Source organism: Astatotilapia calliptera, chromosome 6, assembly GCF_900246225.1.
Source record: "Astatotilapia calliptera chromosome 6, fAstCal1.2, whole genome shotgun sequence".
NCBI lineage: Eukaryota > Metazoa > Chordata > Actinopteri > Cichliformes > Cichlidae > Astatotilapia > Astatotilapia calliptera.
In genome coordinates, this window is record NC_039307.1 from 8,505,710 (window position 1) to 8,532,224 (window position 26,515).

General features: G+C 40.7%; 1 protein-coding gene across 1 annotated transcript in view; it reads right to left on the bottom strand.

Annotated features, from left to right (window-relative positions):
* Nucleotides 1–294: 294 nt before the first annotated feature.
* The window catches only part of xylt1 (xylosyltransferase I), a 78,694-nt gene continuing 52,473 nt past the window's right edge, over nucleotides 295–26,515 (bottom strand). Inside the window, exons 6-11 of the mRNA XM_026170048.1 lie at nucleotides 25,329–25,545; nucleotides 24,788–24,964; nucleotides 18,745–19,010; nucleotides 13,980–14,178; nucleotides 8,120–8,453; nucleotides 295–3,918 (exon numbers count right to left, since the gene is read on the bottom strand). Of these exons, the coding sequence (XP_026025833.1) occupies nucleotides 3,596–3,918; nucleotides 8,120–8,453; nucleotides 13,980–14,178; nucleotides 18,745–19,010; nucleotides 24,788–24,964; nucleotides 25,329–25,545 (1,516 nt within the window). The 3' untranslated portion in view covers nucleotides 295–3,595. The remainder of the gene's footprint in view (nucleotides 3,919–8,119; nucleotides 8,454–13,979; nucleotides 14,179–18,744; nucleotides 19,011–24,787; nucleotides 24,965–25,328; nucleotides 25,546–26,515) is intronic.

The following is a 26,515-nucleotide window of genomic DNA, read 5'->3' on the forward strand; positions in this document are numbered from 1 at the left end:
TAGTAATTAAGTGAAATAATACACTTTTTGTGAGTAAAAATCCCAACACTGTTGGTCACTCCACTAAGTGGTGTCATTAAACGGGAGCTTGGCAACATAATGACGTTTTTGGATTTTAATTGTTTTTTATTTTAATTCTTGAAGTTTGCTAATGTTGGTACATAATTTACCACCCTGCCCTCTTGGCCAAATATGATCACTCCTGGGCCCAACAAACAAAAAAACCAAAAACCCAACGTGGGGTAGTCAAAATGCTATAATTGAGACTTCAAAACACAAAACAGGAAGATGAAGTTACATGACAAAGACCATCTTTTACGTACAGTCTATAATGGCAGCAGTGCTGGTGAGAGATGACATGGCTTAACCAAAACAGTGAAGCTGCATAACCCAAACGCTGAGCTGAAAGAAAAACATGTTCCAGAGTTGAGAAGAACTATCATATACTTGTAATTCTGTGTGAGCATTGAACTTTACGTTATTTGTGCAGTTAACAATATTAATCTTTCAATAAGTGCAGTTTTAATGTCAATTTAAATCACATGTTGATTGGTGTGTCTTAGTTGTAAAGACTAGTGTTCTGACATACAACACTAAAACCGCATAAATAAACAGTAAAATAAAATTAAACCGCTGAATGGGGAGTCCTTGCATTCCCAGTACAACCGACTGGAGCTGCAAAAGTACACTATTTAATAAGCAACAATAGAGTAACAGTGTGAACATGCGTCAGTGGCTTAGTGTTTTGTTATCAGCCTCCATATTCTTCATAGTATATATCACTGCAGCAGCACAGAGCCGTGAGTTGTTTTTCCATAGAATTTTATTTCCAAAAAGCAGTTGGAGAAAAGTAAAACAAGCGAGTCAAGTACAACAAAACAAATCCCTGAAAGGGAAGAAGTAAAAGCTGATAATGACAGAAGGCCTGATGATATATACAACAGCAGACATCATTTTGGTGTTGCAGTACCAGTGAATCACTTGACAGACTCATGGTATTCTTCACATAAGTTCAAAACAAACAGCAAAATAAGGATTTTATTTCAATGGACAGAGAAGGTTCTAAAAGTCAGCTAAGGCACACAGAGCCTCCCCGAAAAAACAAAAGAAAAAATCAGAACGACGGGGAAACGTCAGTCAGAGAAATTTGTGCAACAGTTGCTCAACAATACATTCCAGTAAGAACAACAACAATCTGGCATGTGATTTTCTCTGAGAGGCAAATAGGACAAGGTCGTTGTCACAGCTGTCCAAAAACACTGAAACAGGTTATGTACTTTGATCAATAAACACCATCAATTCACTATTTGTGCCCAATTATCAACACTTTCAATGTCATTTTACCACATCTGTATTTACACGTACAATACCCTTTAAACATTATTTCGATACAAAATACCTATGTACATCCTCTTCATTTGTTATTCATTTTTGTTACAAAATAGGACTTTCACATTTAGTTACATTGAATTATTTCACTTTTTCCAAAACGGTCATTGAGCTTACATCATAATGTACTGTGTGATGTAATTGTACAGAGCATGATGGCACTAGAAAGTGGAAAACAAAGCCGCCCTTTACAACCTAACCCCGGAAACGATGCAGATTTGAGAGGAAGGAGAGATAGCAATCGTAATACACACATCTGACAGAGAGGCAAGGTGAACTTGACATTAATGAACAGCAATGTCTGCTAATTAGCCTGTTCAAAAGCACTCATTTAGCTCATGTGATGACTAAACAATGTTGACAATCACAGATTGAAAACCTAATTGGCTTCAGAGGAAACTTATTTCAAGTTAAAACAAATATGTGACCGCACCTCTTATTGTGGTACAGTGCCATACTTAGTGTAATTAGGTTGTCTCAAATGTCCAGAGATTGTCTTGATGAGAGAAAAAGTACTTTAAATGTAAATAGGGTTGCAAAGGCGCGACAGACCCGATCCAATAAATTAGTCACTTTATAATCAAGAGATACAATATGATATTCACTTGAAATTGTACATTATTGTCACAGCATGAAGATCACTACCACTCAAACCATTCTGAAACCGACGGCGACCATTAAACACCAAAAAAAGCACAGTTTCTCCTACAAACAACGTCCAGTGTGTTCGCTAGTGAAGACTGCTTTTGTTCAGCTTTTCTGTTTTTTGCTCAGGTTGTTAGGCAGCTGACCTTTTACCTTACAGGTCAGAGTGGCTTTCTCTTGTGATGCACTTGGCAAACGGCCACGTAAGAAACCCAAGACAAGAAGATCTATTCAGACAGGACAACACTGACTAACACATAGGTGCGGGCCATAAAAAGGTACAGTATAAGTTTGGGGTGTTGGCCTTTGTAAATAAAGGCAGCTTTCTTTACAAAAAAATATTTATCGAGCTGCCAAGGCAGCGTTGCAGTTATTTAGTCACTGACTAAAAATATCAGTATTTATAGAAACTTATAAATAAATAGCGACTTCATGGACCTCCCCGCCCCCCCCCCCCTCCATCCACACCATTTTTGAGACTTAGTGTAGAATTATGTACAACATAAAGTGGTGTTCAAATAACTGGAATAAAGAAAAAGAAGGCAACACGTAAAACCAGGACAATACGTTTAAGGTTAATGTGACATAGTTTTGTTTCAAGTTTGAGGCAAGTTGGTTAAAAAATAAAAGAACAGCTCTCGTTCTGTCCTCTGGGTGTTTTGTTTGTGTGGAAAACTGCACCGTGGAAATGCTAAATCTCAAAATGCTATCGTACAACTATGACAAAAGAAGCATTTATGAATTTAGTACATTTTTAACACTAAAATGTCTACATGAAATTCCTAATAGAACCCCGTAGCCTCCAATTACTCTGAGAAAGTGACTGTACTTGTTTTCTTCTCTGTTTTTTGCAGTTTTACAACAAAATGTGACTTGTGAAGATTTAGCCAAGCAACAAAACGTTCAACAATCTAATCAGGCACTGATATGAACTACGTTTTGAGTTGTTCTACTCATGTACAAACTTAAGAAACTTAAAAATGAGAAATTTGCTTTTACTGACGATATGTTTGAGTGGGCACAAAATAATCTGTTCAACTGGGGATATGTGAATACTCACACACTGTGTCATTTTGTTGGTGCTGACATAAACTCTAAGTAGGCACATTTAATTCAGTACCCAGCTATCTTCTTGTGTATGTCTTAATACTAAGGCCTTATCGCAGCAGAACCTGGTCTGCTAGTAGTGTCGATAGCCCGCACTCACTTGACCCATGTGCCCTGTGCGAGGCATTAAAAGCTGACTTTATAATTCACTCAGCAGCCAAATAAATGCTTAAAAATTGCAATGTTTGATCACAGTAAAACTCAGCCGTGAGAAGAAAAATAAATACACAGAGAAACTGAAAGCAAAGCCAGCATAATCCCCTAAAAAAGGAATATTGTGGGAGGAAAATGTTCCCCTGCGCTTTCTGTCCCCCCAAAATCCACTTTTTCTTTTGATTTCAACATCTTCCGCGAGAGATGGAGAACACTCACCCCCCTGTCATCTGCAACAAACACCTCAAATAAATAAAGATAAACAGTGCCACGACCTCCTGTCCAGCTGGAGGCCTTGCTGCTACCTGATACGACCATTGGCACGAGGTGCTCCCAGCTGAGATTTGGGGTCTGGGCTCATGGAGCTCCACGGGCTCTTGGGGCACGCCTGCATGACAGGACAGGCCGTAGGGCCCACAGCACAGACGTCAGCTGCCTCCCACAACTTGCCCACCAGGCTGTCTATCCAACGCTCGAGCTCAGGGCCAGTCAGGGCCGCGTTCCTCTTGGCCTGCTCCACGTAACTCAGACTGACAGGGATGTTGAGCACCGGGTTGAGGCCGTGGAAACTCTGCTCCATGTAGCTATTCTTAGCTGGCCCATTGTGGAGCTTCAGAGTATCCTCTGGAGGTTTGTGGGAAGCAAGAAAGAGAGAGCAGACAAAGAAGTTATAGACAGTGAACAAAAAAGGTGGTAGTCAGTGGTCAAAAATGCAGATTGGATTGCAGAAGGGGGAAAAAGTTGGGCATGGAGAAAAGGGGGAAAAGGGAAAAAGTACAATATCAAAGAAGTGAACGTGACTTTCTTTCTTATTATCTTAAAAGTGTAAATTGGATGCTTGCATTGATTTTTTTTTTTTTTACAACTGGACCCTCTAAATCTTCTCTTTTGATGTGGTTTGTTAGGCTACTGCAGTGCTGACTTTCTGGAAACAGTGAGAAATATTCAAGACATGAAGTCATCCTTTCTTCCCATGACGGTTATGCGCTGAAGGAAGATGGTAAACATAGACAGAACTTCTCCTTAAAACACCCTCTCCACCCTGAGCTCCAGTGAAGCTTTAAATTCCTCACTGCCACTCTAACTGGGGTGCTAGCCATCCCTTCTAACACAAGCTTCCTCTCATCCAGATGTTAGCAGACTTCAGCACTTTTTGCACACTGATGACAGAAAGATGCAGTCTGACATGGCAGTGGCCAACCAATGCCAGCCAGCTTTGTGGCAGCAGCGTGCAGTATGAAGTCATGCATCTGTGTAGAGTTTTTGTATATGCATGCGTCTGCTGCTCGCTCTCTTTGCGCATGGAAGGCCACATCGTAAAGTTTGACTGGCACACCATTTAGGAGGGAAACCTGATGTCAGCCATGGCAATAAATTATATGTGGACTCATGAAATAGCTAATAACCAAAGAACACATTACAACACACATCAAGAAAAACAAAAACAAGATTATTACATAATAACTATAAATTAAACACAAACATTATTAACTTAGCGGGTCTAATAATTATGTAGCCTTACGTTATAAATTTTAAAGACAACTTTATTTTCCGTCAGCCACTTCGGGTGATGCATCAGTTAAAGACAAATGTCCGGATCCAAAGTAAGCTAAAGAGATGCCCCACATCGCTCCCCACGTCCAACACTAACTAATAATATTTCATATTTACAGCATATTGATGCACTGAATTTCTGCTTGCAGTTTCACAGCTGACATGTTTATCTGTAGCAGACTCGATGTAAACACATGACCTTGTAGTACCATATCACCCCATTAGAGCACTTTGCTCTCGCACTGCAGGCCTACTTGTTGTTCCTAGAGTATTTAAAAGTAGAATGGGAGGCAGAGCCTTCAGTTTTCAGGCCCCTCTTCTGTGGAACCAGCTTCCAGTTTGAATTGAGCAGACAGACACTATCTCTACTTTTAAGATTAGGCTTAAAACTTTCCTTTTTGCTAAAGCATATAGTTAGGGCTGGACCAGGTGACCCTGAATCCTCCCTCAGTTATGCTGCAATAGGTGTAGGCTGCTGGGAGATTCCCATGATGCATTGAGTTTTTCCTTTTCAGTCACCTTTCTCACTCACTATGTGTTAATAGACCTCTCTGCATTGAATCGTACTTGTTATTAACCTCTGTCTCTCTTCCACAGCATGTCTTTATCCTGTTTTCCTTCTCTCTCCCCAACCAGTCATAGCAGATGGCCCCGCCCCTCCCTGAGCCTGGTTCTGCTGGAGGTTTCTTCTTGTTAAAAGGGAGTTTTTCCTTCCCACTGTCGCCAAAGTGCTTGCTCATAGGGGGTCATATGATTGTTGGGTTTTTCTCTGTATGTATTATTGTAGGGTCTACCTTATAATATAAAGCACCTCGAGGCGACTGTTGTGATTTGGCGCTATATAAAGAAAATTGAATTGAATTGAATGTTGTATAAGAGGAAATGAGAATGTAAGTGAAGTGATTCAAAAATGTCAGCTTTACCACAATCTTTATATTAATCTTTAGTCTGCTACAAATTTCAGTAAAAGTTACAGTAAGCTGTGTCCTGCCACAAAGTACGGCTATAGCAGAAAAATTAAAGCAGCTTTTCTTTGATGTCCATGGATATTTTACTTTAAACCAAAATTTTCATGGTTCCCCGCTTTAAAGTATCTAATCAGAGTTTAAAAAGTGCTCGATCCTTCTGAGAGAGCTCTTTCAGCTCCCAGCCCAACTTAATGTGTATAGCTGGCTTGCAATATTAGACACATTTATTCAAGTTCAAGTGTAATCTTTGTATCATACTGAATATTTCTGCTTCACTGCATTGACTGTATATTTTACTTTTTACTATCTTACACTTACCTGATAGCTGGAATCAATGGTTACTTTATTACCGAATCCTATATTTAAGTTTTAATAAGCTAAATGTATTGAAAAAAACAAAAACCTAAAAACCTGTGTTGACCATTAACATAGCTTTGTCTGTTCTGTTTCATGTCTCACTTATAATAGATTCTTAAAATAAGTGCTTTTAAAAATAGAAACAGAAACTGCAGATTTAGAAAAAATATTAAATAGATTTTTTTAGGTTAAAAATACAACAAATACAATGTTTCAATGTTACTTTAAGGAAAGAAAAAAAAAATCCAAAATTCAAAATACCTGGGAGCATTGTGGTATTTACTATTTCTTGATGCACTGTAACAGAGGTTCAGTGTGTAACTGTAAGAAGGCCCTTTGTTTTGGACAAAAAGACTGAGCTCACGCAGCAGCCCTTTCTATCCATACATCAGTAGAAACATAACTGCATAATGCACAGTGATTTAAAAAAAACATCTAACCGTGATATTTATAATATCACCATTTTTTATTAATATTCCTCTTATTCTTGTAGCCAGTGTGCCACAGAGATTCAGGTGAAAAATAAAAAATGCCATGTGCTGTTCCCCTTTATCATTAAAAAGCTCAGTGAAATTATTAAACAGTGAAAGACATGATTATGCCAAAGCTGGCGTCTCAGCTCTCATGTGACTTTCAAAGCAACTTGGCTGCTTATGGATTACAAGACTGCAGTGCTGCCCCTTATCCATGCTGACTGATTGATTTAATTGTGTCACTGTTTTCGGAGGGCTAAGTGCACTGTTGTTTAACACTCTGCTTAGTATGTATGAGCAGCTCGCTGGGTTATTAGGGTTGACTTGATGACAAATAACCAGGGTCTACCGAGGCCCAGAGGCTTGATTAGAAAGGGCATCGCTGCAAATGCAAGGCTGTGTGCATTTGTGTGCGTGCCTGTGCAGACATTTCGAAACACCTAAATCAGCAATCGCTTCTTTTAGACGTGACCTGTTGTGTAAAGAGTGCGATATAAAACTGATCCCATTCAGTCCTTTGAGCTGATATTGTCATGTGGGAATCACTGCAGAAATTTAAAAAAAGGACACTTAAGAAAATTCATGAAGACTGATTTTTATCAAAGTGATCTCATCAGTTCTGCTTGATTATTATTATTTTTTTAAAAGCACAATGAGCTTCGTGGACCATATTCTTAAAGCCAGCTTATATCAGCTGATTTCTACACTTTCACGCATCCAATTGGCAGATCTCATGTAAGGCTGCCTATTAACCTTGCTTTAATCTGCCTGTGATTGTTCCACATGTATAAGCCCCTTTACAAGCCACTTCCACAGCAATTCTGCCTGTCGTACTGCGTATGACTCAATCTGTTGTGACTGATGCCTGCTTTGTTCGGTATGAACATGTTGCTTCTGGTCTCTTCACCTCTGGCCTTCCATGGATGCATAAATAAGTGTAAGGAGGTTCCACAAAAGAGCCAAACTCCTGACTAAAATTGGACTTTTAGGGCTCTCTGAGACTCGGTATGTCGACTTCATAAAATGTTCATCGCCAAGCAACTACAGATGTCCTTTGAAACATAAAGTAAAGTATGACAGTATAATGACAGAAAACCCAGAAAACACACCACAAAATTACTACCCAAGTCTTTTTTATGACACGGTTTCACAAAGACTCAATATTATATGCATCACAAACTGTGGTGCTGTATTGAATTGCACTTTCAAGGTCCATAAAGTAATTGCAGAGCTTCCACTAAACCTCCACGAGCAGAGAAATGTTTGACATTTAGAAAAACACCCTTTGTATTTTTTTTTTTGATGAATGGTCATCTTTTGTTGAGGAATAGCACATCAGTGCAATATGCTTAGTAAGGCTACTTTTGCAAATAACACAATCAATAGTAATTTTATGCTAAAGCTGAAACAAATGGCAAGTGCTACTTATACATGAGCCTTCTACCACAGAGACAACTTGAATCTCTTTCTCACCTTGTCGTATGGGCTGGTGTTTGTTATAAGCCAACGGGGCAATGAGGAAGCGCATCTCCCCTACAGGACTCCAGTGATGCAGGATGCGGACGTTCCACACACCGGGCCGCAGAGGCTGGTTGAGCGGTGGGCGATAGTGGGTAAACTCGGCGCTTGCATCAATCAAAATGTCATAAGTGGCTGCGATGACGTTGGTAGGGTCGATCCACACAACCGTGACGGTGACATTCGGCCCTTTAACCCACTTCTGCATGCCCACCGTCTCATCCATGGGACCCATTAGGCCGCCAAAGTTTCTGAAAATGCGTTCTTTGGCATCCCATTCTGTCCCAATCTGCCCCAGAAGAGAAAGAATAGGCACGTGAGTTGGTGATAGGCTGGGGTGAGAACAAAGACAAGCAGAGAGATTACAGCAAAAACGCACAGGAGCTGCTGCAACACATTAAAAACATTTAAGTGGGGGAAATGGTTTGTTATTCATAAAAATGCAAAAGGCAACGACCTTTTTCAACTTTTCTGGACAGTTTAAAATATTGCAGGGAGTAATGTGCAGCCTCTCACTGCAGGTGTGAGGCTGCAGCAAGGTAACCAACTCCCTTTCATAGTGCTCCTGTGCTGTTTTGCAGTAATGACACACCATCACTGTTGCTCACAGAATGATGAAAAAGCTAATTACAGATTGAGTCTTTATTTAAAAAACAAAACATTTTGATTTAATGGCCACCGAATTCTGTAACCTGTTGTCAATATATCAACTAGTTGAGTGATATCTCAACTATGTTATCATAGGGAGTCATTTTAAGTATGCATTTTTTATTTAAAAGCCCTGCACTTCAGCCCTACTCTCAACACAGCTGTTATATACTATTTTAATCTGCAAAAGCTGACAAGTCTGATTCTTCTGACAAGCACTTTTAAGTAAATTTGGCTACAGTTTTGCTATTATGACTGACTCTATGAGGCTAAGGAGTCATGCTGAAAAAAGATATCTCAAAGGGGTGAAAACCAAACGCACTCCCGTTTCACACAAAGACAAAATCAGAAGGCAGTGAACACCAACACCAGTGTGAACACTATTTGTCTCAAACAGAAACAACAGTGGAGATTATTAAAACCCTAAATAAGTAAAAAAATCTCAAATAGAGGAAGACACAGATTATATGCAGAGACAGGGAACTGCAGCTTTTTGACGGATAAAAAAAGCATCTAGGGAGAAAAGCTCAATAAAAACTGGGTTTCAATGCTTCCACAAAATCAGAGAAAGCGCTTTTCTTTGCGTGAATTTTGAGATAAATAAATTTAACAAACTGTAGCAGTAAGTCAAATATATCTTTGGCGAGTTAGGAGACATACAGTGCCTCTGGCTGCAGAAGCTGCCAGCCTGCAAAACACTGGAGGGCTGCCAATGGAACAATGAGCCACTTTAAGATTATAATGTCCTCTAAGCTTACATAATTAACATTTAGAATACACATGTTTGCAGGTTATTGGTTATGTCTTTCTAACTTATATTTTGCCAAAAGTCCCGCTACAAAACATCCCGCAATAAGAAAGAACAAACGAGATCCAGCGGTAAGACAGACAAATCATAACAATAGGAACACAATTACAGTAATTGTGTTTAATATCTTTGCTGTGGTCAACTTAAAAAAGTCATCTAAATTGCAAAACTGTGAGACAGAGTGATAGAGAGGGAGGCGCACACACACACACACACACACACAGGCTCTGACAATAAAAGATGTCTAGGGTGTTTGCAGAAATGTGAGAGGGATGGCGGCTTTAAGAAGCGCTCATCCTTACAATAGTAGCTGATTAACACAGCCTCACCCAGCCGGACGATCAATGCCTGACTGGAATTGACTCTGCATTAGGTCCTCTGAGAACTGCGATTACCATGTACAGTATAAATAGACACCACTTGCATAAATGAGACACGCACAGAAACAGTGTGTGTTTTGTCATCAGTTAAAACACACCTCACTTTCCTCTCAATTATTGGACTGACCTCTGCCATATCTGCCCCTTGGACCTTGCCCCTTAAATTACTAATCAGCTCTCTTGTCCTGCACCTCTGTAGCTCATTACTTTATTCAATACTGATTCGCTAATGCACACTAACGCTCATATGGCTAGCAACACTCTCCTTCAAGGCCCCAGGAGGAAGTTAAAAGGAGCAGTTGGAGAGAAATAACACTGTTTTCCACTACCAGGAAACTTGCAGATGGCTGTCTAAACTGAGCTGTAAGAAGAAGATTGTGACAGTGTTCACGTGCCTAGAGGGGAACCCTCTGAGACCTGCTTCTAGTTCTTGCAGTTTATTGAGCATCTACTATGCGCAATATAAAATATGCACATCTGCATTCCAAGTTGCATTTTTTTCTAAGCCGTTTCAGGTCAGACGAGTGGGCAGTCTCCTTCCACAGACTTCTGTACCAAGTTAATAAGATGCACAGGCAACTTGCCTGACTGCTGTCTGGCCTCATGACCAAAGGTCAGGGTCTATCCTGGTTACAACAGAAATACTGGACAGAAGGCCATTTTTACCACAAAAGTGTAAAAAAGAAGAAAAAAGTATTGAGATGTAACTTTAACACGTACCACCCACAAAAACAGTTTTGCAATCCAAACAAACTCTTCTAGGAGGACGAATACACCCTAACGCATCACAAAAACTGCTCAGTAACACAAACAAGGCCTCACGGCCTTCAAACTCCCCAGATATTAATCCAATACAGCATCAGTTGGATGTGCCGGAACATGGACGATCCTTTGCCAACATCCCGAGGCCAGACACCACACTACAAGCCAGAACTACTTAACATTAGGCTTGTTTTAATGTTGTGACTGCTTGGTGTATAAACTGATCTGCTGTTTATTTATACAGAACACTTGAGGTCTTTTTGCAAAGACATGGCAGTGTTTTAACAATAGCAAAAGTTGGCTGGAACATTTTAACTACATTCATTTTATTGTTTTAAAGACTGCAATTATTGTTTTCCACTAACATATTTCTCTCCTGGTGATGACGTTCAAGGTATATCTGTGGATAAGAGATGGAACCAGTACCAGAAAACTCTTCCTTCGAGTATGAAAGTAGGTCGAACAGGGATTAACTTCCTGCCTACTTCAGCCTATAGCTTACGATGACCTCCACACTCAACCTGTCCCTTGGTGCTCCTACCCTATAAGCTTTGGCTTAAGACCAACACTCAATCAAGGCTTATGAGTGCTAACCAAGTCAGGGGCTCACGACCTTCTTTCGCTTATAGCTGTACTTAGAAGAACACGCTTAGGTGGAACAAATGCTGATCTGGCAACCTCATTGTGGCTCTACGCTCTTTGTCCAATTACTACATTTTTCTACCAGTCTGTTCACTCACACTTTCCACCCAATTGGACCATTTATTCAGATTTTCCGCTCTTAACCAGCAATTACTAACAGCCTCTGCTACGTTTGAAACATTTAGCCCTCATTTATCGTCTGCTGTTGACCTGACAAAAAACAAAAATAAAAAAAACTTGATAATAACCTGGATTACTTTTCCCAAATTCATTGTTCACCATTATTACCTGTATTACTTGTTTCATGCTCTGTACCTGACTTAACAGAACGCATAAAACACTCTATTTCATAATCCAGCTACAGTTCATTTTTTCTCTGTGACCCAGTAACCCTGTAAACCTCTTCTCCATGTCATCGGGCAGTCGGTGCCTATAGTTTGACACTTCCATTAAATAAGTCTGGTCAGTTTTATCAAGCAAGGTCATGGACAGTCCCACTCTACATCTGGCCCTGCTTAAAAACATAGGGCACAAATGCCCCTCGAGGCTGCATTTGCAGGCTTATTAGGGACACTTTTTGGAGTGGTAATCAAATACAGGTGTCTACTAGCAGCACCAGAGGACTCTCCGGGGGCACACATTACGCTACCGAGGCAAGATGGAAGGACCCTAATAAACATGCACAGTGATGCAATGAGTAGAAAACAAGAGAAAACAAGACAATTTCTGTTATAAAAGCACAAACTGGAGTTATTCTTGGACATGTTTTTCTGGAGCTAAACGTTTCTAGACGTTATCCAAAAAAAGAAAAATGCAAACATCTGACATGAATGGGACAATAAATGATTTGTGCTATTGTGAGAATAGTCCATGTACCAGTCCAGTAAATTTAAAGGTAGTTACATCATTGTCCAAATTTCATGTGTGGAAGAAAAAGCAGAGTGGGATGAGGCCAGATGAAACCCACGCAAACAAAGGAAGCACATGCAAACTCCACACCAGATGTCCACCTTCTTGCTGTGGACATCTGGACAAGCTGCCAGTCTATTGCAGGAGTGACACAGACATCTGTCCACTCACATCTACAATGAGTTTAAAGTCTATCAGCTAACTAAACACCTACATGTCTTTGGGACGTAACGGGAATAATGGAGAGAATGGGAAGCGCTCCACAAAGAAAGGTCCCAGCTGTTTCAAGCTAAAATGCTCAAAAATGCATACACTTTGTCAGAAGCATTACTCTTGCTTTTCTACATTGTATTCTGTTACATTACATCATAATATGTTGCTACTCTTTTTTCCTCCCATGTATGTCCACATAAATTATCTAGACTGTGGTGGAATGAGGACGTAATCTTCAGTTAAAGTTAGTCATGGTGCTGTAGGATTTATGCACAGCTTAAAATGCCTCTCAATGTCAAATCTGACTTGAGGTGAAATACTGGTTTTTAATGTGCAGGTTTTAAGCGGTCCTGTACTAAAGTGCTGTAAAAAAGGCCTATAAAGGCAGCAACAGGGGAGTGAAAAGACATATCTGTCTTTCTTTATATCCAAAGGAGGACAAGGAAACCATTGTTAAGCCAACCATATGGTTTATCTAGCAAACCCCAGTATATAGCTATAGCATAATGGTCCATATCTACAAATTTGAGAAAAGGCAGTGCGCTGCTGCAGCTACGCCGTGCTGTCGTCTTGTATTTTGAATGACAGATGGACAAACTGATTGACTGACAGCCACTACACAGTGCTAGACAGAGAATGTTTTCTCAGGCTGAGCATTCAGATAAAAGCCACAGCTCATATCACTTCTCTGTCACTCACGGTTTCATAGGTTAGACAGACAAACAGGGCTTAGCAAGAGGGAGCCACACGTCGGCCGGGCGTCTGCATCCCTTCGTGTTCAGAATGAGAGCGCCGCAAAAGGTCGAACGTGGTCAAAGTGTATCCAGGTGCACGAGCATTGTCCGCGGGCACAAACAAATTTGTTCGCAAATTTGTTGACATTTCTGCCTCCTACTAAAGCTCTGCACGATAAAAGCAGAGAAAAAGGTCAATTTGCATTCACTCAGTTAATTTTGTCCTTTTTAAAAAGACACTCTGTGGCTGTCACATCACAGCCGAGCGGCTGTATCCTAAACAGGCGTTGTGGTAAACAGAAACACACATTAACATAACAAGACAATCAAGGGAAGCATTCCAGTGTGAAGGTGAGAAGACGTTCTATTAGGAAACAACAAATAAGCAGCACATGAAGCGCTCATCCCTGTAAACTGGGATGAATTCAATCAATTTACATTTTACAAGGCCATTACAGGCACCAGTTTAATTGTGTGGAGATGCACTGCTATGAGTCTTGGCAAGGGCGATATATGAGGTCACCATGGCAATGAGCTGTATATCTCACCTCTAATTATATGCTGAGGAGTGTGTTTTTGCTGTGTGCTGCTCAGAGTTTTAATGGAACTCATTTTCTGACACTGGCAGCAGCTGACTGATTGTTTTGTGACTCACGCCAAACAAGCGAATTCAAATTAAAAATGAATGCAAGGGCATGCAGACTAATATGCTGACTCACCTCTGCGAACTGCAACCTGCTGAATGTGCTCGTAGGAGGAGTGGTTAACTTGAAGTTCTTTGTGGGTGCCACCCAGGTCTCCATGGTCTCCAGCTTGCTTGTTGCCAGGTTAGTAGCATGGTGCTTGACCAGATAGCCCTGGAACTGGTCTGACTGGAAGTAGAGATGCACTGATACTGGGTGGCCCATGGGGAAATACCTGATGGAGCGTTGAGAAAATGAGAATCCATTAGCAAACCCGATACCTTCTGACCTACCTACTTGACGGTGCTGCTTTTCAGAGCTGATACTGTAAGGAGAGGAGAATATCAAGATTCATGTGGATAAGGTCTGGGGGGCCTTGGACATGCTAATGTGGCTGGATGCTAATGAATGCTTGCCGTGAAGGTTAGTGGAGAGTCAATGTGCTGTGTGATTGTGTGACACGGCCGACATTAATTCAATGACCTTTAACAGAAATCCAATTGGTAAAAGACATGTGTCAACTAGGCAGATAATTCCCAAACCGCACTGCTTGCGAGTTGCTGTGTCCACACTTTGTGGGTTCATGACTGCTGCTGCAGTAGATCTCAGATCAGATATGAACTTCTGAGTAAACAACAAAGTTTCTTGAGCTACAATGTGCTGGTTGCTTTAACATGTGCTCTGAAGTGGAAGGGATGGCATTAAGAAGGCACGTGACAGGCGGCACCACAGTGGTCTGAAAATTACAGAATAGTCATGGGCTGCATTGGCAGCATATTCAGATTAGTCACAGATGCGCGCGCGCACACACACACACACACACACACACACACACACACGAACAAAACCCAACTAAAGCATTACAAGACAGCTGAACAAAGTTGAACTGGGTCATCCAGTCAGCTGAAGCTGAATAAAGGTCTTGCCCCTCTGATTAGTCTGTTGTTTATTTGTGTGTGTCGCTTCATACGTGACAGAGGGTCTGCCCTCAGGGCAGCCAGCCGGAGTGACTTCTGGAAAAACAAAAAAGGGGCCAGGGCAGGCACTGCTGGGGAGCACGCTGCAGCTGCTCTCTGCACACGTCCTGAGTCCTTCTCGCCCAGATTTCTCATCCTTCTGCTTCCTTAAACTCCTCTTTATTCCTCCTTTTTGGTTGCACAGCTTAACACACACAAACGCACATCCACGCACTGTTTCTCCCTGCTCCCCTGTGCCTATGGCCTCATCAGTATTCCAGTAAAGGACCAGGAGTCAACCCGTCCTGGTAAATGCTACCCTGACAAGCAGAACAGCAAATATTTACACTCACAAGAATAGCCTTGCACACTCCCTCCACTCCAGCTCCTTTTCCCCGAGTCTTTCTCTTTTTCTCCTCTTCTACATTTTCACACCTGCTTTTTCCTCCCTTCCCCTCATCGCTCTTCTTCCTTCATTCTGCTTTCTGTCCCATCTTTCCCAAAAGAGACGTGGCTGCCAGTGTGAGAAGCAGAGAGCAGGGGGCAAGGGCGTAGCCTGCACAGAAGCTCCATTCAGGCTTTTACTCCACAATCTCTCCAATTGAGTCACAGTAGGCTGCTAAAAGAGCCAAATCACTCTCTGTGTCCATTTTTCTCTCTCTCTGCTGCTCAGGTCTCACAATGAAGTTGACCCATCCATCTGTTGGTAGCACATCTGAATTTGAAATGCATGCAAAACACGTGGCCACACACACACAAACACATTCACACACGCACACCATATGTGAGCAGACTCGAGACATCACACCGACACTTGAAAAAGATATATTTTCAAATGTGAGCTTTGCTGGGGCTCGCTTCAAGCAAAAACGTGATCAGCTTTAATTACTCAGCTCACGAACTAAATTACAGATCAATAAAACTTAAACAGGACAGCTCCAGGCAGGCCTTGCAGAGTGCCAGCACACACATTGTGTGTTTAATTATTACGTTAATAAACCACAGAGTGGTGGAATTACAAAAATCACAAGCAAGCGATTCAGCTGGAAACACTTATGTGACGTAAAACACAAAAGACAAGCGAGGACTGTGAGACCAAGCACTAAGTTATGACATCATATGACGCTATGGAAAATTAAGACCACATTATGAGACTAAAATATCACATCATAACATTTCACACAGCATATCATGTACATGTTCTTTAGGCCCAGCCTGCCTCTCTGATGTATTATCACTACATAAAAATCAAAGTGAAACACATTTAACACATTTAACATATTTAATGTGCTAAACAAAGAATATTTTTTTCAATATTTCTATTGCTGTCTTTAGTAATCAAAGTGGATAAATGCACATTGTTGCATTTAACACAGTTTTGTACATAAAATGCAGACAGATTATCAATATTCTAATATCGTCAGGTATATACCTTCAAGACTTTGTTACATGTTTTGTATTTACTGTACAGCAGACATATTTAATTTAAAAAACATATATCTTCCCAGTGGTGAAAAGGTGCTGTGAGGATTCCGGGATTACCTCAAAGTGGTTTAGTGTGGTTAAAAAAACCTACTGCGTTTTTCAAAGATAGCCAGGTAGAGGTGTTGTCATGCCTCTAATGCAATGCTAATACATGAAAGGTACAACCTGGGACTAATGTTGGGTAAGATTCCAGGTTTACTTTTTTCTAATCCTGTCACTCACTGTGGAAAAAACACACCAGCGGTTACTGTAAAGAAAACCGTCTGTTGTGCTTGTGGTAATTCAAGAAAGAACCCCACATACCAGCGTAATCACTCGTTTTCTCTAAGCTATCAATTATTTAAATGCAGGTACAAGTAGTCGAATAAGCTGAGTGAATAGATTTTTATTTTAGGGAAAATAAACACTTTACCGATGCTATTGTACTGACCTTTATTGCAGTATAATTTCAACCTGGATCCCTTGTTATTGTTAATGATGGCTAAAAACTGTGGGGTGTTGGGTATAAACTTTTCTGTCTTCTCTAGTGGGGCATGAAGGAAAAATGTTTGACAACTCATGCCATCTGCTAATCAACAATATATACTAATCACAAGTTGCTCTCTGATGCATCCAGTGGACTATTAATGTGTGTGCGTGTTAGATAGAAAGCACTTGCATAGAAAGGACATAGAAAAAGAAAAGTGCTTGTATGAATGGGCGAATGAGGCAAGTTGTGTAAAATGCTTTGAGGGCTGAGATAGAGTAGAAAAGCGCTATATGACAAACAGTCTATTTACCATGTATGTTAACAGACACATTAACAGCATCAATTATGAGGCGCTTACCTAAACACAAACAAACCCACACTACACACACACATGCAGATATTTAAAGCATTTCTTTCTGTTTTCTTAATCTATGACCTCTGCCCTCTCAGTGATTGGAAACTAATATAAGTTGTGTGTTTGAAGCCTCTACTTTCTCTCGTTCGTGCAGACACACACACACGCACACCTGTCCCGTGCTCTAGCTCTCTATTTTAACAGATGCACAGTGTTTGAATAACAAGAGCTGTCGCCGCGAGATGGTTTTGAAGTTTGACTTTGAAACCATGCCTTCTTTCACTGCCTGGCTTTACCTACTAGATTTCACAGAACACCCACAATGCAGCGGGGCATCGGACGCCTTGCTATAGTGGGGACTTGCTTGTGAGGAGCAAACTATCTCAGCTCACATGCAGCGCGCGCCAGCTGAGGTAATGGCATTCGTGTTGCCTTCTTCCATCCATCCATCATCCATCCATTCGCTTCCGCTTATCCTTTTCAGGGTCGCGGGGGGCGCTGGAGCCTATCCCAGCTGTCATAGGGCGAGAGTTGCCTTCTTGACTTACTCTATAAACTGCAACTGAAACTGCCTTCGAAGACACCTGATGATTTTTGAAAGTTTCATGAGAGGAAACACAGACTGGCAGCTTGGATGACTCCCAACAAAAGCCACGACGGATCATATCGCCTTTCGCCACCATACGCTGTTCAAACAGCCTGCCTTCATGCTGTTTTCTAATATGTTTTTTTGTTCCTGGTCATGTGGGGCCAAGCTGTGTTAATGTTTGCTGACATCATTAAGATGTTGTAGGCGTTTGTTTCCTGGATGCACTGAGATACATGGGGCCTTGTGTCGCATGTACGCAAATTAGCAGTTTACGCTTCCCCTTTCTGTTCCACATTAGCATACTGAATTTGTGACTCTTTTGCATACAGGTCTCATCACTGTGCAAATAAACTAAACTGATGAAAGCATATGCTATTAAAAATCCTACTAAAAGACATGAAGCTGAAATGTTCCATTTGCCTGTTAAATATGAACGCATACTGTGGTTTTCCCTTTTAATTTAACCACACACTGTATGTTAACAGCACTCTGGAATTCATGCATTTCCACTAATTATACCCTAGCATAAAGGCCAGCTTTCAATGTTATGACCTATATAGCGTCATTATCTGACGGATAAATTGAGTGTCATATTGTGTTACAAGATGAATAGCATTACCCAGAGTTCCCAGTTGCTGACTGGTACTGTTCATTGTTATCTTATTTCCATGACATGTGATCTATGTGAGATAATGCATCAGCAGACAAACAAAAGGCTTTTGTATACTCTATGTTGTGGTTTCGTATACTACGTGTATGGCTTGCTTTTGACAGCAAAAGCAAACTTGAATGCACCTGTGGATGTAGGTGCAGGTGCGGCGTAATAATAATGATAATGAGTGCGTGTGGGTGTGGCTGGACAGAAGATCAAGGGCCTGAGAACTATTAGCATGCATACATGGACGTCTGCGGGGATTGTGCATTGTGCACATCTTCACTAAACTAACCTGCAGCTGTGATCCTTTGGGTTCCCCTGCAGCGAGGCGGCAGCCCTGGCCAGGCCCAGTCGTGAGAAAGCATGGTAGTACGTTAGCTGCGTGTCAGACAGGCTGGCCACGCCATCTGGCTCGTCGTACACGTTCTCCCAGTATGAGTTCAATGCCAGCGACCCCTGGGGAAATGGTCCAAACAGGTAGGCATCCAGCTGGTTCACTATCTCCTGGTTAACGCTGGCTTCGAACTTCCTGGCAAAGAAGGTGGGCCGCACTGTTTGCTGCAGGCAGAGAGCGTAGGAAGGTGGGGGGAGAGCAAAGCAAAGACGGATGAGATAAAGAGAAGAAAAAAAGGAGAAGATTAAGAAATGGTTGTGCGCCAGGACGTCAGCCGAACAAATGCGATGTGTGAGATATGTGAGGAAGTGACATGTGGGCAGGAAAGAGAATTAGATAGGAGGTAGTATAAAAGTGAGTGAAAGTAGCAGATAAAAATAGGGAAATCATTACCATATGGGGTTTGTGAATTAATTATTATGTATTAAATCAAATATACTCTCTCCCAAGACTATCTCTCTATTTCATTCTTTTGCAGTACAAATGGTGTCCTGTACTTTAGCGGTTCCCAGCATCCTGGTCATTGCCCCACAAGGGATGTTAAGATAAACTGGAGGGTTTAGATGAGCTTAAAAGATTATCCCATTAATTTAACACCACAAAATCACCATAGACAAAAATGTCAAACCACAAATATAGTCTTTTCTTCCTCATCGGCTCTGGCGCTTATGTTACCCACAATGAAGCTCTGCTGCCAGTTGGCTGGAAATTTGACTGCGTAGCCTTGTAGCAGCTAATGTAGCCTCAAGTCATTGGCCTCAAGCTGCCACACAGTATTCTGGTAAATTCCTTTCTTTATTGACATTGACATAATTTAAATTTTTTCCCCCTGCAGTGACACAGCTTTATAAAAACAGTTTTCACATGATTGGTAATTTAGTACAAATCCAGACCTGTAAACAGACTTTGATGTGTAAAATAATCACACAGCTGCTTATAAGAACAAAAGAAACTAGAAAACATGTTATATTAACGCCTTATTTATTAATGCATATGATTAATGGACAAATAATCACTAAAAACACTGACATAAAACCCGTAGAAAACCTCACGCTGCTCCTGTGCACGTCACTTCACATCAGCAGATGATCCTACAAATTCTGAAACTTGTGAGGCAGAACAAGCAAATCCACCTGCACGCCAATAACACAGATGTTTAAAGGTTAATCACATTATGGTGCAATTGCTATTGATAGAAGGACTTTGGGTGCATCACTGGACTTGTAAGTCACTTAGGGTATCAGTATCAGACAGCTTCATTATAGTAACTACAGTCAATACTAGTAGACAAAGAAAAGCAAGAACTAGACACGAAGCTATACCCTATAAACATTTGCATGCTTTTCTTTAGTTATCCATTATTTGTCTTTTTCCTTATCAGTTCTTTGCATTAATCGCTCTGCCTAGAATCATCCACTCAAGCCACGTTGTATTTGTCCCTGCCACGCTGTTGGTTATGCAGCTGATGGTGCATCACGAAATCTGCCACCTTCACAGCCTGGCTTCCACACAAAGGCATCTTTTAAGTCCTAGACACCAAACTATTCAACTGGCACCAAACACATCGGTGCTACTTGCTAAAAAAGGAGACCAAATCACGCTGTGGCACATTTCTGAGAGATGTGCTTTTTTCTCACAGAAACTGTTGGATGCTTGTGTGGCGTGGCAAAGTACCAGATGTTGCCCTAACACTCAGAGATTGGCTCGAGATATCAAAGGAAATGCAAAGGAGTGGGTTTTAGTTCCCAGACAGTCCTAGAGCTTGTGGGTGTTCTGATATGCCCTCTGTGGAATCATCTGAAAGCAGCAGCCTGTCACAGCCTGTCTTTCTCACATTCTTCCCAAAATGTACCCATTCTAAACACATTACTAAACAAAGACGCACAAAGAGAAAAGGCACATTACACCAATCTTCCTTAATAAAACTCCTCCTCTAATGAGTACAGTTTAAAGTAACTATGGTAGGAAATTGACAGCTGTACTGACTTTAAAAAATTGTTCTGATCTGGAAAACAAATGAAAGTTTTCTATACTTGGCTGTACCGTCTCAAAGAGATTACTTTACGGTAAATTAAGTCCTAGTAATCCCAAGCTCTGGCTTGCTTCTGGAAAGTCTTTTTTCCCAGGATTGGACTTCACTGATACCAAGGTGCCAACCAGACCCAGCGGCAGTGCCAAGGGTAAAGGGTTGGCACTAAACTGAGACTGAGGCTAGACATGCGGCAGACAGCTTTGGCGAAGGGAGAACTGAGCTCCGTGCGCCGACTGGTATATAAAGAAGAGGAGAGATGAAATGACTCACCGTTCTTGAAGGATACGACTTAAAGTGATATTCTGCTGAGGCAGAACATTTGTATTCACTTTGTAATTCAGCTTTAAGATTTTAGGAGCGCATTAAAAGTGTGACGCTGACTTTCTCTGGGGCTCTAGAGTCACTGCCACTCATTCACTTTCATTTTGAAAGGCTAGCTAACTGTCTCCTTAATCACAGACCCAAGGCTGAGAAGATCTAATTATTCCTACCATTTTTTTCCTTTCAGGGTCATACTAATTGAGACATAATTTTGCACATATCGACTGTGAAAGCTGTGGGGATACATTGGATGCTGAGGTTGAGAGGACAGACCTTGTGAGCAAAGAATTTAAGGATTGACTGCTGCTGATTTCCTGCAACATACTGATGTGCTGCGACCGTCTGCTGAAAGTAGTGCTGTTTTTAACATTCATTTTTGTATGTTTGAAGGTGTGTCTGATTGACATCTCTGATGAGGATCCGCTGCATAGTCTTTTCCCCTGGCCTTTTGCCAGTTTTGCTTATTAAATACTTTTTTTCTTCTTAAGCAGCAGCTTTTCTTTAACATGGGATAAAAGGACAGCTGGAATTTCCATTTTTGCAAATCCTTTCATTCCTGCCTATAGCATTTGGCTGGAAGCTAAAGGCAGTCGTGTTAATAGCTGTGGGGAATATTACAAATTTCCCACGAATGAAACAGTAATAAATGTCAAAATTATACGAGCTCTTGCTCTTGACTTTTCTTTAAGAATGAACAATACTGGCTTTTGCTGGACTGAAGACACTGCATATGTGATAATTCATGTGATAAACAGAAACCAGCTCTATTACACTTTATGGAGCAAAGCCTGTGAGCTAGTTCAGGTTGGAAAGTCGACTGCACTGCGTCATATACACTAACATGCCTCACTTTCCTCACCTCATAACTAAACACAACCACCCAGGTTGGCGGCCTGTTGTAGCTGCAGAATTTCCCATCTCGCCCTCTTTTGTGACATCTGGCGAAAGTTATTAGACTAAAATTACATGACCAGCAAAAGAAAGTCACTTGATACATGCCTTTGTATTCATATTAAGGCCTTGTTCTAATTCTTAACTTTACTTTAAAGCTAAATTAGCAGGTTGACAACAAAAGACTGGGCATAAAAAGTTGACGTTGCTATGGTGATGCCACCCATTAGTTTGTAAAGGCTCAGTTTTAGTACTGTGGCTATCACCATTGTGGTTTGTTGGAGGTAGAAGTGACCATATTTGGACAAGAAGGTAGAGAAGTAGTAGTAAATCAACACCAGCGTGTAAACGTCTATTTCTGGTGATAGGCTGAACATTTTAACACCGAGTTGCTTTTTGGTGTCAGCCTCAAGTGGCCATTAGAGGAACTGCACTTTTTGTTAGCTTGATTTTTTTTTTAAACTGTGGAAGTTGCATCTTGTCTGCCACGTAATTCTTTCCATTTTCACTGCATTTTATGTTTGTTCGTATTGTAGTTTTATGATAGGGTAGTTTGTTTTCATATATATGGTCATATAGTTTAATGGACAATGCAGACGTTTCTCTGCACTATATTTTCTATGATATTTTAATCTGTAGTGCAGAGCCATTATCCCACTGCTGTGGCTCTAAGAGTTTTTGCATAAATACTGCCAACTCATGCTTATGATGAGGAAAAGCCACAACAATGTTATTCTGTCTTTGCTGTACAGTCGTTTTTTGACTGTAATCCTTTTTTTCCCTCCTCCTCCTTAAAAGAAATAAAAAAAAAAAAAAAAAAAAAAAAAAAAATCCAAAGCGAACAAAAAAAGAAAATGGAGCATCAGTTTTTCTCTGGCCCTTCTCATGGATTTAAAACCTATTAGTCTTGCTTCAACTTGCTGACTCCCTTATTTCTAAGTTAAATCAAACACAGAAAATTTAAATGTTTACAGAATGACTTCTGTAAAGCCTCAGTTTTATCACTGTGCCTAGCATCTGGGTTTGGGCTGGAAGTAACCATATCTGGACAAGAAGGTAGACTTTTTAATTAAGAAGTGCTAATAGTTAACTTAGTACAGGACTGTGCACAACTCCTGAGCTACCCTCCAAGGAGCTAAACTTTCTGGCTGCTTTTTCCACTCACTTTCACTCCTTTTTACCTGAGCATTTTCAGAGTAATGATTTTTTTTTATTAAGGAACTTAACACTGTTCTATAAATAATTGGAGAACAAAAAAGGGACCTAACTTAATGATTAGCCAGTGTTGTGTCTGAACACAACAGAAAAGTACAGTGGCCCTGAGAGGCCAAATGGACTGCAACTTAAGAAAACACCAGCAAAAATAAACATAAACATATATGGATGTCTTACAATGTTTTCTATAATGTTTTCATCTTATCTATTTTAATTCTTTTTATTATATTATCCCTCTGTTCAGCACTTTGGCCCACACTTGATGTCTTTTAAATGTGCTATATAAATAAAGATGACTTGACTTGACTTGAATAAGAAAAACGCTGCAAAAGCACACAAAACACAACGGAAATAGGAAAAACGAAAACAGAAAAGGGAAAAAAATGATTTCCAAAAGCACAAGGGACGTGTTTCTGGGGAGACAATAACCCGACGGACCAGTTGCAGGAACCAAAATATGTTAGGTAAGTGTGCTTTAATCTCATGATTCATATAATACTGATGGCAGATTTTTAGGTTATTAGTTAGGCTAACACACTTACCTCTCATCTTTTCTTTCTTCACAAAACTGATTGATCCTCCACTTCTTTTAAGTGTCTCCCAGTGCTATTCTTAGCATGTTTTGGTTCCTGCAACTGGTCTGTCAGGTTATTGTCTCCCCAGAAACAATTCCCTCATGCTTTTGGAAACCTGTTTTTTCCTATTTCTTTTTTCGTTTTTCCTATTTATGTTTTCGTTTTTCCTATTTCCGTTTTTGTTTGTTCTATTTCCATTGTGTTTTGCAGCGTTTTTCTCATTGCTGGTGGTTTTTTTTCCTAAGTTGCAGTCCGTTAGAAAAGTTAGCAAAGAACAAATTCTAAATTGTATCTTTAGGCACTTTGTGATTAGCAATCTTATGCAAAAACATAAGACACTACTGTACCTGAAATGCTCACTCGTTAAATCTATGCCATAGATATGTTGTAACTGCACGTCAAGTATGTCATTTTGATGTATGATTTCTGGTTTTAAGCAATCTGCAAACACTTACTTAACCTCTGGAGACATTAGCAAAAAATGTCAGGGCTTCATATTCAGCCTGCAGCTCAGTAAATATATATTTTAAACAGCTATTTAAAAAAATAAAACTGATAGGTGATGGTTTCAATCTTGCATTTTGGCTCTCTACACCATCTGTTCAACTATATGCAAACATGTCTTGTTCAAATGTGATTGGTCCAAAGACTGACCCCGCCTTATTCTTAAGTGATACTGAAAATTAGCTACGATGCAAATAAGGAGACTGCTATGTTAAGCCTTTTATTATTTGTTTTTACCAATGTTTAAACACTGTCTTTAAAAATGAAAAAACAAAGGCCCAGCCTTAAAAAGATTAAACATTTTGTTATTGAGAATCCTTTCTACAAATTACTCCTTTAACAGTTATTGTTGAATGATCACAAAAGAGCTTTTGTTTAAATGTATTTTGTGTATCGTTACTACCTGGAAGCGATGGAAGTCTGCTGGCTTGAAGTCATTAGGAGAGCATCCACACCAGTCCACAATGTGCTTGTACTGACATTTGCATCCCAGTTTACGGTTCCAGTTTGTTATGCGCAGGTTGTTGTCGACCATGCTCTCACAGTGGGCGCTGTTCTCCAGCACAGTGTGAAAGAATGACTGGAAAATGAGAAACAGAAATGAATAGGGAGAGGGAGGGGGAGGCGGAGAGCAAAGACAAAAAGACGAAATTAGAAAATTGTATACCTTTTATTTTTTACACCATCCAATTCACAAGAGGAAATAGAGTAGGAGCAGAGAAAGGAGATTCACAGTAGCTCGTGATAAACATTCAATTTCCCCACAGAGATCATTCAGTTCTCATCTTATTTCTGCTGTCAAATTCTTTTCCAGGCAATGAAACGAGAACAGAATAAACTTTTCTATATATGACACGGTGCAAGTCCAAAGCAGTGTTTACCTGTCAGTCAAAGATTAAGAGACACTCGAACCTGTGAGAGCAGCTTCTGTCAGTGTGTGTTACCTCAGCAGGAAGCAGAGTGTAGGCGTAGAAGCGCTTCATGTTAGTGACCAAATTGTCCTTGGAGTTGATAACATATTCCACGAACAGGCGGTTTAGAAGAAACCAGTCGGACCCACCATCCACAGAGATGCCTTCTGGGATTTTACGGTCACCCAGCCTCCACATGTGGGTGTCGCATTCATAGAACAGACGATCCAAACCTTGCTTACGGATGAACCTAGCAAGCACACGGGAACAACGTTTTGGTAATATCAGTGACTATGTGAGAGCTTGTTGTTGTGAAGTCCTCTTTTCTTTTTTTGAGATATCATTTACATAAAAACAAGCTCAGAAAGGTCAGTTACTGTTGCATCAGCATATTTATATTTTCCTCCAATTTCTTTCTTGTAAACAGATTTTTTTAAAGCTCCGCTCATTTATAGCAAAGAGCAACCGTCTTCCTGTAGGAAGGACACAAAACTTAGAAAGTCTCACTTTCTCTTTAAAAATAAAATCTTAGTATTTAATAAAGTTGGAAAAATTAATAATAATAATGGATTGGATTTATATAGCGCTTTTCAAGGCACTCAAAGTGCTTTACAATTGCACTATTCATTCACTCACTGGTGGAGGCAAGCTACAGTTGTAGCCACAGCTGCCCTGGGGCAGACTGACAGAAGCGAGGCTGCCATATCGCGCCATCGGCCCCTCTGGCCATCACCAGTAGGCGGTAGGGTAAAGTGTCTTGCCCAAGGACACAACGACCAGGACAGGCGACCTTCCGGCGACCTTCTGGTTACAGATGTGCTTCCCAACCCCCTGAGCCACGGTCGCCCAAGAAAGTGCCCCAGGTGAAGACTGTCATAATAGCTCGGCTATAAAGGACTTTATAAATGTGGTGACATCACCCATACACACACACACACTCACCTTCTGAAAGGTGACAGTGGGTGAACTTGTGGCACACAGACACACTCAAATTGTTAATAAAGGGTTAAACGAGGAACAAAACAGCTGCACTCTTATCATACAGCACTGATAAAATACTGACTGCAAACACAAAAAGGTAGTGCTGACTCATGCTGACTCATGCAGGACATATTTTTTCCATGTGCTATGGGGTATTTTTGCCCACAGTGTTTGGTGATGACTGGTTTGCCAGCGGGGTGTGATGTGGCTGAAAGCTAGGGGGGAGGGGGGGGGGGGGG